At 46.7% G+C, this 17634-nt stretch overlaps 3 protein-coding genes across 3 annotated transcripts; 1 reads left to right on the top strand and 2 right to left on the bottom strand.

Moving 5' to 3' along the window:
• Window positions 1-1918: 1918 nt before the first annotated feature.
• On the bottom strand, window positions 1919-3820 carry LOC134288161 (uncharacterized). Its single transcript, XM_062852052.1, has one exon. It carries the CDS (start codon window positions 3818-3820, stop codon window positions 1919-1921), a length of 1902 nt encoding a protein of 633 aa, XP_062708036.1.
• Window positions 3821-6790: 2970 nt separating this feature from the next.
• Window positions 6791-8779, bottom strand: LOC134288160 (uncharacterized). Its single transcript, XM_062852042.1, has one exon. It carries the CDS (start codon window positions 8777-8779, stop codon window positions 6944-6946), a length of 1836 nt encoding a protein of 611 aa, XP_062708026.1. The 3' UTR covers window positions 6791-6943.
• A 248-nt stretch (window positions 8780-9027) lies between these two features.
• LOC134288159 (uncharacterized) lies at window positions 9028-10957 on the top strand. The gene has a single exon (XM_062852039.1). The coding sequence runs from the start codon at window positions 9028-9030 to the stop codon at window positions 10909-10911; it is 1884 nt and encodes a 627-aa protein (XP_062708023.1). The 3' UTR covers window positions 10912-10957.
• The last annotated feature ends 6677 nt before the right edge of the window (window positions 10958-17634 follow it).

The following is a 17634-nucleotide window of genomic DNA, read 5'->3' as shown; positions in this document are numbered from 1 at the left end:
CTTACGGTAGCCCCTCGTGAGTCCAGGTGGACTGCTTTCCGGAGTCCAGCGGACTCTCCGGAGTCCAACGGACTCTCCGGAGTCCAGCGAACTACTCTCTGGAGTCCACACAAACAACTCCTCGGAGTCCAGGCGGACTCCTCTCCGAAGTCCTGGTGGACACCAGGCGGAATTCTCTGCGGGGTTCAGGCGGACTCCTCTCCGGAGTTCAGGCGTACTGCTCTCCAGAGCCCAGGCAGATTCCTCTACAGAGCTCAAGCAGACTCCTCCACGGTGTCCAAGCGGACTCCTTTCTGGAGTCCAGGCAAACTCCTCCCCAGAATCCAATCGACTTCACTGTAGATACCAGGCGGAATCCTCCCCGGAGTCCAGGTGAACTGCTCTCCCGGAGTCCAGGCGAACTACTCCTCGGAGTCTAGGCAAACTCCTCTGTTGAATCTAGGCGGACTTTCCACAGGAGTCCCGGCGGATTCCTCTTCGGAGAACAGGCAGACTCCTCCTCGGAGTTCAGGTGGACTCCTCACCATAGTCCAAGCGAACTCTACTTCAAAATTCAGGCGAACTCCTCTCCAGAATCCTGGTGGACTCCTCTCCGGAGACCAGGCGGACTTCTCCTCAGAGTACAGGTGGACTTTTCTTCGGAGACCAGGCGGACTCCTCTCCGAAGTACTGGTGGACACCTCTCCGGAGTCCAGGTGGATTACTCTACGCACTCCAGGTGGACTCCAGCGAACTCCTCTTCGGAGTCCAGGTGGATTCCGAGCCGGATTCTTCTCCGAAGTCCAGACGGCAGCCTCTAAGAAGTCCAGGTGGACTGCGCTCCAGAGTCCAGGCGAACCACTATTTAGGACTCCACACAAACTCCTCCTCAGAGTCCGGGCTCTTCTCTGAAGACCTGGCGGACACCTTTACGGAGTCCAGGCGGACTCCTTTCAGGGGTTAAAGCGGAATCTTCTCCAGAGTCCAGGCGGACTCCTCTCCATAATCTAGGTGGACTCCTTTACGGAATCCAGGCGGACTCTCCTTCGAAGTCTAGGCGAACTTCTCTGCGGAGCTCAGGCATACTTCTCCACGGTGTCCAGGTAGACTGCGCTCTGGAATCCAGGCGACCTTCTCCCCTGAATCCAGATCGACTTCTCTGTGGAGCCCAGAAGTAATTCTAGCCGGAGTCCAGACGTTAGCCTCTCCGGAGACCAGATGGACTGCTCTGTGGAATCTAGGCAGACATCTCACCGGGTTCTAGGCGGACTCCACTCCCAAGACTAGACGGACTCATTCTCGAAGTTCGAGCGAACTCCTCTCCAGAGTTCAAGTGGATTCCTCGTCGGAGTTCAGGTGGACTCCTCGTCGGAGTTCAGCCAGACTCCTCCCGAAATCCTAAAGGACAACTGTTCGGATTCCAGGCGGATACATCTCCGCACTCCAAGTGGACTCCTCTTTGGAGTTCAAGCGGACTCATCCCTGGAGTCCAGGCGGACTCATCAAGAATCCAAGCGGACTCCGGAGTTCAGGCGAATTCCTCTCGCACTCTAGGTGGACTCCTCTCCGAAGTACTGCAAACTCGTCACCAGAGTCAAACCTGACTTATCTCCGCAGTCTAAGCGGATTCCTTTCCGAAGTTCACGCAGACTCCACTCCATCGTCCAGGTGAACTTCTCCTTAGAATCCAGGCAGACACCTCTTCGAAGTCCACGTGGATGCCTCTGCGAAGTCCAAGCGAACTCCTCTTCAGAGTCTGCACGGACACCTCACCGGAGCCCAGGCGGACGCCTATCCGAAGTCCGAGTTGTTGAAACAACAACAAAAAAACACATTTTAAGTTACGCATGTAAAACAATCAAAGTTCTTTTAAAATTTTCAAAATACATCGATACTACAATCACACAATTATCTTTAGTTCAAGACTGCAAGCCACACCTCAATGAGCAAACCGAACCCGTCGACGGCATCTACGAACACGGTGCTTCTTCTTCCGGCTCCACCGATCCACCAAGCACTCAACGAGCAACACCAGACCACTCACGGTCAATCCAAACGCAAGCAGCTCCAAACAGCCCATCAGCTGCCGCACGGTCAACTGCCGTGGACCGTTGACTTCGCTGGACACCTTCAGAAATATGGGCAACGAAAAGCCCGAAGCCCACTGGTCGATCAGGCCGGCCGTGCTGATCAGGCCGAGGATGTAGTTGAACGGCTGCAGTACCGGTGACGAGCGCTGGCTGTAGATTGTCAACTTCGACGTGTAGACTCGATCACCGCTTACCCGGAGGAGTTTCCCCTGCTTGGTGAGTTGTCGATTGAGATAGGCGATGGCTTCCGTCGGAGCGAGCACGATGTACCGCGTGGTGGGTTGCTGGAGTTCGTCGATTTCCCGTGCCAGGAAATTGGTGAGGTTCGATTGTTGGAGCCTTTTGTAAACCCTGGGGAACGCTTCGAAGATATAACTGTAGTTGCGAGCCATCCGTATGTGGTAGCCAGCCGCCATGTATTCCGGGATGATCTTCGGTACGGTTTTGTTCGGCTGCAGTTGAAGGAACTTGAAGAGGGAGCCGACATAGCAGGTTCGTATTATGATACTGTAGAGCAGCCAAAACGTCAGCAGAGTTCGGGAAAAGTTCCGGTGCGGTAACCGAGGTAGCGAACCGCCGAAGAAGATGTTGAACGTATTCAGCAAGGGTGCTGTTATGGAGCGCCCGAATACAAAGTGTTGCATAATGCGTCCATGACATTTGACAACGATGATCACCAGAACTGCAATCAGGATAATCGTACTAATACAGGACCACGAATCAAGCTTGTATGGTAGAAGCAAGTGTTCAATTGAGGTATAGGCATGACCTGGAGGAACCACGGTAGTTACCAGGGAGGTGTAGTAGGCGGAGGTGTGACCCATGTAGCGATTCCTGCGGTAAGTCATCGACCAGAATCCTACAGTAAAGTTCACCATCCGTTGTCGTACGAGTCGGGAGGCTCCCGTGCAGCTTCCAAGCTTGTCCGTTATGCCCCATTCCGGAGGTTCCATAAGTTCAATGCTCAAGCTGAAGTTCAACAGCTGGCTCAGCACCCTAGTCAGAATTCCGTCAATTCCGTTCAAGCCAGACACCGTTCCGTCGAACCCTGGATCCAACATCAAGAACGGAGGGATGTCGAATGTCACCATCTTCAGCGGACAGCCGTAGAAATTCATCAACTTTCTGGGGTAGAACGCCCGCTGTGGATCCACAAATCGACCCTTGCTGAAGATCTTCCACAGCCACGGGTGCACTTCCTCACAGTAAGTCGTGCTAAACGGAAAGTACGTATAGTAGAAGGCATCCTCGGGCGAATCGTCGTAGCTTAACAGTACGGCTACGTTGATGACGTAATGGGACCACAGGTCGTCCATAATCTGCTGAACGGTGTTGAAGTTGTCCCGCGTCGAATCCGTTACAATGATCAAGAAGTAGCCACTGTAGTCGTAGGTTTGGACCCGCATCCTGTCGCTGATTTCGCCGAAGGCCTCGTAGTCATCCACGAAGAAGACGTTGTGGGCTCTGGAGTGATTCAGCATTCGAGCCTGGATGGTTTCCAGCTGTACGCGGATTTGGGGCTCGATTTGCGGGAGTATTGCTTCGATGAGGTCGTACTGAAAGCGGGCATTTCGTTTGTTGGAAGCCCGGCGTCGGATGTACAGCTGACTGCAAACGGGTACGAAAAAACTCTCAACTATGGCGACCGTGGCCCCTACTAGCGGAGACGACTTGGGGGAAAGGGAGACTGTCCAGTTGAACGCATGGAACGTGGGTAGAAGGATGGAGAGAACAACGAACGAGTGCCACATGATTGATGATGGACTACTTTTGAATGGAGAGGTGTCGCTACGAAATGGCAGTTTTATGGCGTTGCGACTAATGGTTGTCGATAGAAGTTTTTGTCAATTAAGAAAAAGATTGCTGATTAAGATGGTCACGCTATGATTCACGATATTTATGAAATGATATAGTAGGTATTTTGATAATGAGCGAACATTGTATGTATAGAAGGTCTTACTTTGAAATGACCAGGAGTCCACCTAGATTCCGGAGAGAAGTCGACGTGAACTTCGGAGAGCAGTCGACTTGGACGTCAGAGAGGAGTCCACCTGAACTCCGGAGAGGAGTCCACCTGGATTCCGAAGAAGAGTCTACCTGGATTCGGAAGAGGAGTCCACCTGGATTCCGAAGAGGAGTCCACCTGGACTCCGTAGAGAAGTCCGCCTGGACTACGGAGAAGAATCCACCTGAACTCCGGAGAGAAGCCCTCCTGGACTTCTGAGAAGTATCCGCCTGGACTCCGGAGAGTAGTCCGCGTGGATTCCGAAGAGGAGTCCGCCTGGACTCCGAAGAGGAGTCCACCTGGACTCCGGAGAAGGTCTTACTTAAAATGTTCATTCTATAGTAGATTGGCTCTCGAGGAATCAATGCTCCCTTTATTGAGTAGAGTCTATCTGGGTCCTGCAGAGGAGTTCTGCTGAATACCACAGTGATTTTCACACGAAAAACGCGATGACGTTTATCTGAACTGTACAGTGAGGTTCACCTCATGACCGCTGAAGAGGAGAGGAGTCCGCCTGGACTCCGGAGAGGAGTCCGCCTGGACTCCGGAGAGGAGTCCGCCTGGACTCCGGAGAGGAGTCCGTCTGGACTCCGGAGAGGAGTCCGCCTGGACTCCGGAGAGGAGTCCGTCTGGACTCCGGAGAGGATTCCGCCTAGACTCCGGAGAGGAGTCCGCCTGGACTCCGGAGAGGAGTCCGCCTGGACTCCGGAGAGGAGTCCGCCTGGACTCCGGAGAGGAGTCCGCCTGGACTCCGGAGGTGAGTCCATCTGGACTTCGTAGAGGAGTCTACCTGGATTCCGAAGAGGAATCAACCTGGACTCCGGAGAGGAGCCCTCTTGGAATCCGGAGAGGAGTCCTCTTGGACTCTGGAGAGGAGTCCGCCTAGACTCCGGAGAGAAGTCCGCCTGGATTCCAGGGAGAAGTCCACCTGGACTCCAGAGAGAAGTCCGCCTGGACTCCAGAGAGAAGTCCGCCTGGACTCCAGAGAGAAGTCGGCCTGGACTCCCGAGAGAAGTCCGCCTGGACTCCGGAGAGGAGTCCACCTGAACACCGAAGAGGAGTCCACCTGGACTCCAGAGAGGAGTCTACCTGGACTCCGGAGAGGATTCCGCCTAGACTCCGGAGAGGAGTCCGCCTGGACTCCGGAGAGGAGTCCGCCTGGACTCCGGAGAGGAGTCCGCCTGGACTCCGGAGAGGAGTCCGCCTGGACTCCGGAGAGGAGTCCGCCTGGACTCCGGAGAGGAGTCCGCCTGGACTCCGGAGAGGAGTCCGCCTGGACTCCGGAGAGGAGTCCGCCTGGACTCCGGAGAGGAGTCCGCCTGGACTCCGGAGAGGAGTCCGCCTGGACTCCGGAGAGGAGTCCACCTGGACTCCGGAGGCCTGAACTCCAGAGAGGAGTCCACCTGGACTCCGGAGAGGAGTCCGCCTGAGCTACGGAGAGAAATCCGCCTGGACTTCGGGGATTAGTCCACCTGGACTCCGGAGAGGAGTCCGCCTGGACAATGGAGAAGAATCCACCAGAACTCCGGAAAGGAATCTACCTGGACTCCGGAGAAGAGGCAACCTGGACTTTGAAGAGTAGTCCACCTGGACTCCGAAGAGGAGGTCGCCTGGAATCCGGAGAGGAGTCCGCCTGGACTACGGAGAAGAATCCACCTGGACCGGAGAGTAGCCCTTCTAGACTCTGGAGAGAAGACCACCTGGACTCCGGAGAGTAATCCTCCTGGACACCGGAGAGCAGTCCACCTGAACTACGGAGAGGGGTCCACTTGGACTCCGGAGAGGAATCCGCCTGAACTCCAGACAGGAGTCCGCCCAATCCCCGGAGAGGAGTTCGTCTGGACTCCGGAGAGGATTCCATCTGGACTCCGCAGAGGAGTTCTTCTGGACTCCGGAAAGAAGCCCACCTGGATTCAGGAGAGGAGTCCGCCTGGTTTCCGGAAAGGAGTCCGCCTCGATTCCGAAAAGGAGTCCGCCTGGACTCATGAGAGGAGTCCGCCCTATCCCCGGAGAGAAGTGCGCCCAATCCCCGGAGACGAGTTCATCTGGACTCCCGAAAGAAGTACTCCTGGATTCCGGAAAGGAGTCCGCCTGGATCTCGGAGAGGAGTCCATCTCGGCTCCGCAGAGGAGCCCGCCTCAGCTCCGTAGATGAGTCCATCTGGACTCCGGTGGGAAATCCGCCTGGACTCCGGCGAGAAATTCTTCTGGACTTCAGAGACGAATCCACCTGAAATCTGGAAAGGAGTACACCGGGTATCCGGTGAGAGTTCGCCTGAACTCTGTAGAGCAGTGCTACTGAACTCCGTAGAGGAGTTTTCCTGAATTCGAAGTGGATGTTTTGTCGGCTAGACTCTGGAAATAAGTTCGTCTGGACTGCGGATATGAGTTCACCTGAACTTCAAAGAAGAGTACGTCTGGACTCCGGTGAGGAATCTCCCTGGAGGTAAGGAGTCCCTCTGGATTCTAAAGAGCAGTTCAAACAGAAGCTTCCCGTGACCTCCGTCTGTGTTATGACCCAATACGCAATGTACCAGCAAAAGAAGTAGAATTAAATGTCGGCAACGGCTTCATGGAGCTAAGTAATAATTAGGTGAACTAGAACTGATTTATTGGCATATAGGGTGTTGCCACGTACTACATTATTCATGTATATCACATCAATACCAAATAGTCAATTTAGATAGTAGCTAATACCTAATCGTTTAAACATTTAGTCATCATAATTCACACACGACCCCGAAAGATCTTATCGCATAGATACACAAATGAGCTTAATCAGCAATCAGTGCAGAAGCCTTCTACAGACGACCTCACAATGAATCATTGCAGAAGCCATTAATTAACTGCAAACATTGTAAGCAACTCATCTACAACTGCCTATAATTGGCCAGAGAATTTTCCGCCACAAACACCACCCCAGCGCACGCAAGCCCAATCCCGTAGAGGCCAAACACCCCGGCCAGCATTTTGGTGGTCAAGGGCTGAACAACGAGGGCCTGCCGAGCCCGGGCTTCAATGCCTCGAATCAAGTTGCGGTTCAGAATGGAGTCGGCCCAATGCCGTATGAAGCCATGCGTCACCAGAGGCTGGATGTGCTCGTCGAAGCTCTTCACCAGCGGAGAGTTCTTGCGAAAGAATACGTGGATCGAGTAGCTGTACAGGCGTTCGCTGAACTGCTGGTAGAAGGGTCCTCCGTCGAGCATGGCTTGTTGGTTCAGGTAGAAGATGGATTCCGGATAGCTCAGACGAGCTCCATGAATTCGTCCGTAGCGAATGTCTTCCATTACGGCGTTGTAGTCAGTGACACGGATGACATGGATGGAACTCCTGATTTTCTCATGGGTAGATTCGAAGATATATTCCGCTGTCGGAGCGGCGAAGATGTGATACCCCGCTGATACGAACTGATCCCATCCACGCACGGTGCTGCGGTTCAATGGCCGATGGAGGAAATCGAACATTTCCTGTTGATAGGCAGTCCGGAGAATGAAGGTGCCGAAGATCCAGAGCGAGAGAAGGAAACGGGAAAAGTTGCGACTTGGCGGTGGTTCAACAGGGTATCCCAGAGTTGCCAAGTAGAAGTTCAGCATCGGAATTCTGTTGCCCCGGCCAAACACGAACTGCTGAACGACAAGCGGTAAGTTCTGGAGAATTACGATGATAATCAGAGCGTTGATGAACACGATGATGAACCCGATCCAGAGCGTCAACTGGAATGGGAGGAGCAGTTTCTCGAAGGTCCCATACTCCGCACCCGGGGAGACGATCAGGACAAGGGAGCTTTGGTAATAGCTCATCGATGACGACATGAACTTCTGCCTCAAAGGATTGTTTCCGAAGAAGCTCAAGGTCATATTCACGGTTCCGTTTATAACCATTCCCATCGACCCGGTAGCGGTGCCATCAGGTTCAAGGATTCCCCACTTTTCATCTCGTGGTGGTACGACGGGTTCTATGGTTATGTTAAGATCATCGGAAATCTTCTTCAGCAGATGACCGTCGATTCCTGCATAGTCTATGGGTCGGTTGTTCGAGTCCCGAATCAGTATCATGAACGGCGCTGAATCGAAAAGCGCGACCCGTAGTGGCGATCCATAGAAGTTCTGCAACTTCTGCGGGTAGTGAGGTCTATCATGGGTGAAGCCTTGAAGGTCGTACGTATTCCACCTAGCGATATGACAAATGGGATGATCGGGACGTCCGTAGGGAAAGTACGTTGTCATAATGACTGATCCGTCCTGTAGACACAGAACATCCACGTCATAGATGAATCGGTTACTTGTCATCTCTAAGAGAGCATCGGCCAAACTGGTGCAGTCTAGTCCTAGGGAAGTTACGACCATTAGATACAATCCGGTGGAGTCGAACTGTTTCGAATTGAGAAACGACTGCAAACGTCCGATCGACATCCAGGAGTCCAACAGAACTAGGTTGTACCGTTGTTTGAAAACTAGTGACGTTCTCTGTGGAACCGATTGGATGGCCACTGGCAGTGGTTCATCGACATGGGTCAGTATTTCACCAATGGGATTCAACTCTTTGCTCTTCAGCAGAACGGTCACGAAAAGGGTGTCCACAGTTTTCGCAAAACTGTCCAGCAGAACTTCAGCCGTTGCTTTCGTTAGCAGAATCGTTGACGACCTTGTGGATGGAAAGATTGCACATCCGTAAGCCAAAGCACTCAATGTAAACACGAATATCATGATGATGAAACTGGCTGAATGCCGCAGTCGCGTGGTAAATTTATTGGGCACTAAAATTGCAATTATCACTTCTGACACGCCTTCTGTTCATACTCTGGAATTATAAATGACCTTTGCGGTTCTGAACTGATATACGGTTTGATTGATGCAACTGTATATTCAGTACAAATGGTTCTTTGTTGGTCCGCAATACTGTTTACATCTATAAAAGGATGCCAGAGGTACCATTTTACGAATTTCCCCCCAAAATGTTACTAACATTACTGTGCCTTCAGATGACAGCAGTTTACGGATATCACTTGGGACCTCTGCCGGTTGTTCATCCAACACTACAGCTGCTAGTTCAAGCCGCCACAGCCATCTTCATCGGATCAGACTTTGAAGACACTGTTCCCTACACGGTTTGCGTATCTTGGGAGCTGTCCAGCGGACAACCCGTCCAACTACTCCCGAACCTCATAGACCAGGTCCTGCAGTCGTTGGAAAGCGAGAACGTTGTGGTGCAGCTGATCTACCACGAATTTGTGAAAACTCGTCGACCCAGGGTGACCAACGTGTTCCTCGTCGACGGACTGCAAGCCTTCGAAGAACTTCACGCCACCATACGGCCCAAGCAGTACAACTTCGCCGGGCAGTACGTTATCATCGTGATGAATGAGAATGAGGATGCCGACGAAGGGTTCGTTGCCGAGCGTATTCTACAACTGATGTGGCAGTACTACGTAGTGAACGTGAACGTGCTCTTCGGTAGTCTGGATTACGAGGAAGTCCGCATGTATACCTACTTCCCATTCAGTCCTGGTTCTTGCGAAAAGGTCAAATCGGTGACGTGGAACACCTTCCGGGATGGGCATTTCCTCAAGTCTAGGTCACATTTTCCTCCGAAGTTGAACGACTTCCACGGTTGCCCACTGACTACTGCGGTGTATACGTATTCCGCTTTCATGCGTCTACGCCACGGACCTCACGGGGCCGTCATTGGGATGGACGGCGTAGATGCCGTATTGTTGCGGCATATTTCAGCAAAGCTCAACTTTTCTGTTGTGCCTGTGGAGGTTCCTCACGGCCTACGGTTCGGATTGATCTTCGAGAACGGAACCGCTACCGGGGCGATGAGGATGGTCATCGATGGGGAGACCAATTTCACCCTAGGGTTCTTCGGATACAACCAGCTAAGGATGAAGTTCATGTCACTTACGCAAAACTATCACTTCACTACCTTGGTTGTGGTGGTATCGGCCGGCGAAGAATACGAAGCCTTCGAGAAACTACTGCTGCCCTTCACCAACACCCTTTGGTACGTTTTCCTGGGATGTTTAGCCGCTGGATTCCTAGTGATCGCCGCGATCACCGAAATGAGAGCCAAAATCAAAAACTTCGTATTTGGAAACAACACCCAAACACCTGGCTTGAACCTCCTGAACATTCTCTTCGGAGGATCGCTTCGCGTACTACCAACACGCAACTTTGCTCGTTTCCTGTTGACCCTATGGTTGATGTACGGCATGATCACCCGAACAGTCTACCAACAAGCCCTGTTCAATTTTCTTCAGCTCTCTACGAACCATTCGACGATCACAACCCTGAAGCAGCTCATGGACGGTCGTTACCCGATCTACCTGATACCCAGCGAAGTGTACGTGTTCAACAACCTACCGGAACTGCAGCGCCAAATCCAGATCATCCCGAACGCGGAAATTCAGCACAACGACGACGCCATTCGCCGGGCACAGATCCGCGGTGCACGGATCTCCAACTACGAAAAGGTTCTGTATGACAACGCTCATTTCGCCGACGGCCAGTACCTGCGGATGTTGAAGGAACGGCTGTACAACTACGCGATCAGCATCGGGCTGCGGTTGAACTCCTGCCTGACGAAGCCCTTCGACGACGCCCTGCTGGAGTTGGCTCCACACGGCATTGTGCGGGCGTGGGTTAACCGCTACGTGGACGACAAATACGGTGTAGTTCCGGAGCCTACGGACGTGCAGAAGCAGTTGACCGTTCGGCAGCTGTTGGGAGCGTTTCAGTTGTGGGCCATCGCCCTCGGTGGGAGCTTTGTGGTGTTCTGCGCGGAAGTTTGCTGCCACTTTGTGGGGAGGAAATGCAAGACCTTAATGGGGGATTTTTGAATGGATGTAGGGAAGAAACTGTCCAAGAATGTATGTAGAACACCACCTCTAGGGAAACCATTTGGAAGTTAGAAGATTGGACACTTGGGATGATACACCTTTTTTTTTTGTTAATTTTTAGCCCTAGGATTTTATCAACTAACCTAGCAAATAACATTGTATGTGAAACTACCACCGAGAGAATGTGCTAAGAGTGTTTGTGAATGACAGTTCCTTACTGCTCCGGATTCACTTTACAGAATTTATATAATTGACTGTTCAATATCCATTTGATTTGAGCTTGGGTTCCCAAGAGCTCCAGGTGGTCTCTGAGGCGTTCCAGGAGGTTTAAGAGGCGTTACAGAGGGTCTTTGGGATGTGGACCTAGAAACTGTTAGAGGATTTCGGAAGCATTTCAGAAATTTTTAGAAAGTGGATTTCAGAGGTGTTACGGAGACGTTTTTGGGGGGTTTGGAGTGTCACAGGTGTGTTACACAGGGATTTGGGTTTAGTGCAATTTCGGAGGCATTTCAGGAAGTTTAGGAGATTTTCACAAAAGCCCTTTACAAATATCCTTGAAACACCTTCCTGAAATTTCCAGAATCCCCTTGAAATACCCTTGAAATCCATGTAATCCATGGCCCTGAAACCCCTGAGCGATTCCAAGCAACAGCATCAAAATTAAGGAAATTTTTTAATTCATGATTTTCTATTGAACTGAAACTTTGCACAGTTTTTCAGTTCCATCTAAATCGCCATTTTTCGATATCAATTTTTTATTTTGAATCACGACTATCTTTTCAAAAGGGTGTATGTGAAAATGGTTCAAAAATATTCAAAAATATGCACAGCCCAAATGGTTCGTTTGATTGTTATGAATTTTGCAGCAAAGTTAGATAACTAAATGGTGATTCCTAAGAAAATATACACTGTGAAAAAAAATCTTTTTTAACATGAAAAAATATATTTTTTGCCACAAAAACTCAAATAACTCAAAACCCTATCTTTTTACCAACGTAATTTTTTTACGGGAGACGGTCCATTGTATCAGCAATCTACCATAAAAATTTGGTGATGGTAAACTAATAAACAAAAAAGTTATAACATTTCAAACATTTCACAATTTTAACATTTGATAATTTTTTTTTTCTGTGTAAATTATTTCGGTCAGAAATCGCAGTTTGATGCTAATTTTATTGTTCAGCAAAGTTAGATAACTAAATGGTGATTCCTAAGAAAATATACACTGTGAAAAAATAATCTTTTTTAACATTAAAAAATATCATTTTTGTCACAAAAACTCAAATATCTCAAAACCCTATATTTTACCAACGTAATTTTTTAGGGAAAACGGTCCATTGTATTAGCAATCTACCATAAAAATTTGGTAATGATAAACTAATAAATAAAAAAGTAATGACAATTCAAACAATTCACAATTGTTACATTTAGTAATATTTTTTTTCAGTGTAAATTATGTCGGCCGGAAATCGCAGTTTGATGCTGATTTTATTGTTAATGGCCTTGCGTGAGTAATTCAAGCTGTTTTTATTATGTATTATGTATATTATATGTACAGTAATGTTCCGATTTTATCACGCCCTCCGCGCATTAGTCGTTTATTCATTAATTTGCTGTTACATTTGAGTACAAGTGTTTTCCCTCTTCTTCAAGATGAATGTTGAAAGCGTGTTTTTCAACGTTAAAAATATTGAAATGGGTATAGATGTTGAAGAATATTTCAAAGCATTTTTGAAAAGGGGCGTGATTAAATTGTTTAAACAGATGTCGCTGGCATGACTCTCTGCACTTAGCACTTCTGGCAATTTCTCAGTTGTTGTCGTTTTCGAACTTCCTGCGCCCTGCTTTACCGATGATATACAGATGGCTCGTTTGTCAAAGTCTAGACGGCAGGACGTGCAAATGCGTAAATTTGTATTCAATGTGGACATTTGGGCATAACCAGTCACTTTTAGTTTATCTATGGTGCTTTCGGTGAGATTTCGCAACTCTTTTGAACATTTTTTTTTTCATCAAACGGTCTACAAGAGAGCGTTGAGTTGAAGACCTTTGAGAAAGCGACTGTTCATGTTGTTCGTTAGATTATAATAAACAAAATCACTTATTAGTTTTAACTGACTATTTTGGTGTTGTTTGCTTGGCTGAAGAAAGAATTTACTATAAAATTTTTAATATACATAGCGGTAGTATTTTTTTTGCTTTTTCGTGAGCATTGTCATGGTATGTATACAGACAAACAAACGTAACACTGACGAAATTTTCATTGACCACGCCTTTAACGATCCTTTTGAATCTTGGTTGTGGCTTTCATAACCAGAAGAGCGCCCATCGTTTTTCTTTGCGTTTGACGTTTCACACTAGCGCCTTCCGATGACGATATTGCACAACGCAGTGTTTCGTGAAACATTTCTACCAGGTGGTGGTAGTGTGAACTGGGCGATGGATTTTCACGAAAATTGTTCTAGGCGTTGCGTCTGTTTATCTGTGGTATGTACCTCTCATGCATTTGTTGTTGTTGAAGTTACTCGCATTCTTCCGAACATAAAGTCTGTTCTATAGGAGGTATTTTTTTTTTTGCTAATAAACTAGACGTATGCACGTATATAAAACTTTTATTATTCAGCTCATGTCTTAAAAATAAGTTTAATTCCATTTTTCTTATAACAGCTTTTCTTACAACAGCTTTTCAACACTATCAAGGGATTTTTTCACCAGTCACGAACAATAAAAAGTATGACACTCTCAATATTTTTGATCACAACACTGGATCGCATCTAAGTTTCAAATAGATACTATAGTAATTATGAATAATCAAACAAAAATATCATGAAAACAACTTGTTTAATTCAGGCGGTAGCCTATACAATAAAATCAGCATCAAAATATAATTCTCGAAATAATTTACACAGAAAAAAAAAAAATGTTTTGTTACTAAATGTAAAAATTATGAAATGTTTGAAATGTCATAACTTTTTTGTTTATCAGTTTACCATCACCAAAATTTTATGGTAGATAGCTGATATAATGGGCCATTTCCCCTAAAAAATTGACGTTGGTAAAAAGATAGGGTTTTGAGATATTTGAGTTTTTGTGATAAAGATCATATTTTTTTAAAGTAAAAAAAGAAATTTTTTACAGTGTATATTTTCTAAGGAGTCATCATTTATTTATCTAACTTTGCTGAAAAATTCATATCAATCGAACAATCCGTTTTTGCTGTACAGCTTTTAGAATATTTTTGAACTATTTTCCCTTACACCCTTTTGAAAAGTTAGTCGTGAGTGAATATGAAGTTATAATATCGAAAAATGGCGATTTAGATGAAATTGAAAAACTGTGCAAAGTTTCAGATATTTTTGAAATGGTCGCTCAGGATCGACTGACATGACTCCGTGGAATTCCTCCCCTTTGCTTTAAGTGTTACTGAAACCAGCTTGAAACGCCTCGAAACGCTCCTGAAGCCTCCATAATCCCATGGAAACATCCTTGAAATCATCATAATTAAATTGAAAAGCCCCTGAAAACCTTGAAAACGCTCCTGAATTCTCAGGAACACTCCTGGCATCCCCTTGAAACGCCCCTGAAATGCTATCAAAGGCTCTTACAACCTCTAGGAACACTTTTAAAACGTTCTTGAAACCTATTGAAACTTTCTGAAATGCCATGAAAAACCCCTGAAACCTTTTCCAACACCCTTTAAGAACTCCTGAGAATCCCCTGAATCGCCCATAAAACCCCTTGAAACGTATCTGAAACCCCTTGATACTATAGAAGCGCCCCTGAACTCCCAGTGATCCTATTAAAACGCCAACGAAACCTGACGGAACGCCCCTAAAGGGTCCCTGCAATCCTTTGAAGCCCCTTGGAATCCCTTGTTTTTGGGCTCACTGTTAAGCTATATGAGAATCTAACTGAGAGTGTCTGTTACAAACTCACTGAAAATAATTACGAGAATATCACTGAGCATATCTGCGAAATATAGCCGAGGCGGTAAACGCACGGGTATTCAGCATGACCATGCTGAGGGTGACGGGTTCGATTCCCGGTCGGTCCAGGATCTTTTCGTAAAGGAAATTTCCTTGACTTCCTTGGGCATAGAGTATCTTCGTGCCTGCCACACGATATACGCATGCAAAATGGTCATTGGCAGAGGAAGCTCTCAGTTAATAACTGTGGAAGTGCTCATAGAACACTAAGCATAGAAGCAGGCTTTGCCCCAATGAGGACGTTACGCCAAGAAGAGAGAGAGAGAGATCTGCGAAATACTAAGATTATCCACGATAGTCTCTGAGAGAATCTCACAATGATTCCTATGAAAATCTCATCGAAGATCAGTATGACAATCGCTGCGAGACTCTGAGTGCGAATCCATCTGAATATCTCTTCGAAAGTCTCACTGAAAACTTCTGCGAACCTCTGCGAGAGAAGCACTGAAATACTTTGCGAGAATTGCATTGAAAGTCTCACCAAAAGACTTACTGAGATGCTCACACGATTCTCACAAAAAACATTGTCTGACTGAGAACCACTGCGACAATATCACAACAATTCTTTGTGAGAATCTCATTGGAAAACTTAAGTGAAAACTGTGTGAATTTCATTGCAGTATCTCACAGACAATCTCTGCGAGAGTTCTCTGTGAGATAATCACAGAAATTCTTTGCGAGAATCTCCGTGGAAATCTCAGCAAAGGCATTACTGAGAACCCCTACGAGAATCCCTCCAAAAAAAAGGCCGGAAAAACTCTGACTGATAATCTCTGCGGAAAACTTAATTTCCAAGAATCGCTGCAAGAATTTCACTGAGAATATTCGCCATTTTTTTCTTGTTGTCTTCTATTTTTGACAGATAATCTTTGCTAGAATCACAATGAGAATCGTTATAAGAATCTTTTCGTGAATCTCGTTGATAAATCCTTCAAGAATGTCAATGAGAATCTCTTCGAGAATCACACTGTGAACCTACTCGAAAATCTCACTGAGATTTTTTCTAGAATCTCACTGAGATTTTTTCTCGAAAAAGCCATTGAGAATCTCTGCAAGAATCTCACTAAGAATTTCCGGAGACACTCACTGGAAATCTCACGGAGAATCTCACTGAACATTCGCTAGAAATCGATGAGAATCTCGCTGAAAAAAATCTGCGACGATCTCAATTCGAATCTTCGCGAGCGTCTCACCAAGAATCTCACTGACAAATTCTGCAAGAATCTCAGTGAGAATCGCACTGAAAATCTCACCAAAAGGCTTACTAAGAAACTCTAATAGAATTTCACAAGAAAAAAACTTCACAATGGTCGAATTGTAAAACAATGGTTGAATTGTAAATTTACTGATCATCTCTGCGAAAATCAGACAGAACATCTTTGCGGAAAACTTAAGTACTAAGAAGTACTCGACAATAATCTTACTGAGAATCTTCGAATTTTTTTTGTTTTCTTGTATATTCGATTGATAATTTCACAAGAATCCCACTGAGAATCGATATGAGGATCTCTTCGAGTATATCACTGAGAACTTTCTCGAGAATATCACTGAGAATCTTTTCAATAATCTCATTGAGAATCTCTGGTGATTTTTGCTGAAAGTTTCACGGAGAATCCCACTGAGCATTTATGTCAGAATCTCACTGGAAATTATTTAGAATCTCGCTGAAAATTGCTACGAGAATCTTGATTCGATTTGCGTCTCACCGAGAATCCCAATGAGAATTTGTGTGAGATATCACTGACAAATCATGTGAGAATCTCACTGCGAAATCCTGCGAGATTTTCACTGAGAATCTGCAAGAACCTCACTGTGAATATCTGCGAATCACTATGAGAATCTCGCTTATAATTTCACTGAGAATCTTTGCCGAGAGTCTCGCCGAGAATCTAATTAAGAATGTTACAGAGAATTTTGATTGGATTATTACTGAGGAACTGTGGGAGATTTTCAACTAGAAATCCAGTGAAATTTTCATTGAGAATGTGTGAGAATATCACTGAGGATCTGAATGAGATCCGCGAGATCTGAGTAGAAATTTCACAGTGATTGCTATGAGAATCTCATTGAAAATCAGTATAAGGGAACCATAGACTAATTTCAAGACCTCGATGTACCAAAGAAAACGATCAAATTTTCGGTGACCAGTCCGGTACCCAATAAATATTCATAACCGTGTATTTTTTTCCGTGTAAATTGCCTTTTGTGTAAATTTTATTTAGCGTGTTACACTGATCTGACAGCTCTGACAGTAAGGGACTAAACATAAATTACGTAAAGTGAGTACCGAGGATTGTTCACAATCTGCGAACTTGACTGCGGAAAAAATTGCGACCATGACGCCGCTGAGGGAACGTCCATAAATTACGTCACGCTTTTAGGGGGGGGGGGGGGGGGGGGGTTCAGTAAAGTGTGACAACCCATACAAAAATTTGAGAGGTCTCATACAAAAAGTGTGACATAGGGGGGAGGGGGGGTTGAAAATTGGCAATTTTTGCGTGACGTAATTTATGGACGCTCCCTAACAATCGCTGTGCGAATCTCATTGAGAATCTCAGCGAGAGTCACACTGAAAACCTCTACGAGAGAATCTCAGAAACTCTTTGAGAGAAACTCTTTGAGAATCTTTGTAAGAATCTTACTGACAATCTTTGGACGCGCGCCGTTGTAAAAAGTACAACACCATAAAAAAATCTCGCTCGTCGTGAATAGCGTGAGCGCGGTGCAGCTTTAGGCT

This window comes from Aedes albopictus, chromosome 1 (genome assembly GCF_035046485.1).
Source record: "Aedes albopictus strain Foshan chromosome 1, AalbF5, whole genome shotgun sequence".
Classification (NCBI taxonomy): Eukaryota; Metazoa; Arthropoda; class Insecta; order Diptera; family Culicidae; genus Aedes; species Aedes albopictus.
Note: the sequence above shows the minus strand (reverse complement) of the source record. Positions and strands in the feature narration are given on the sequence as shown.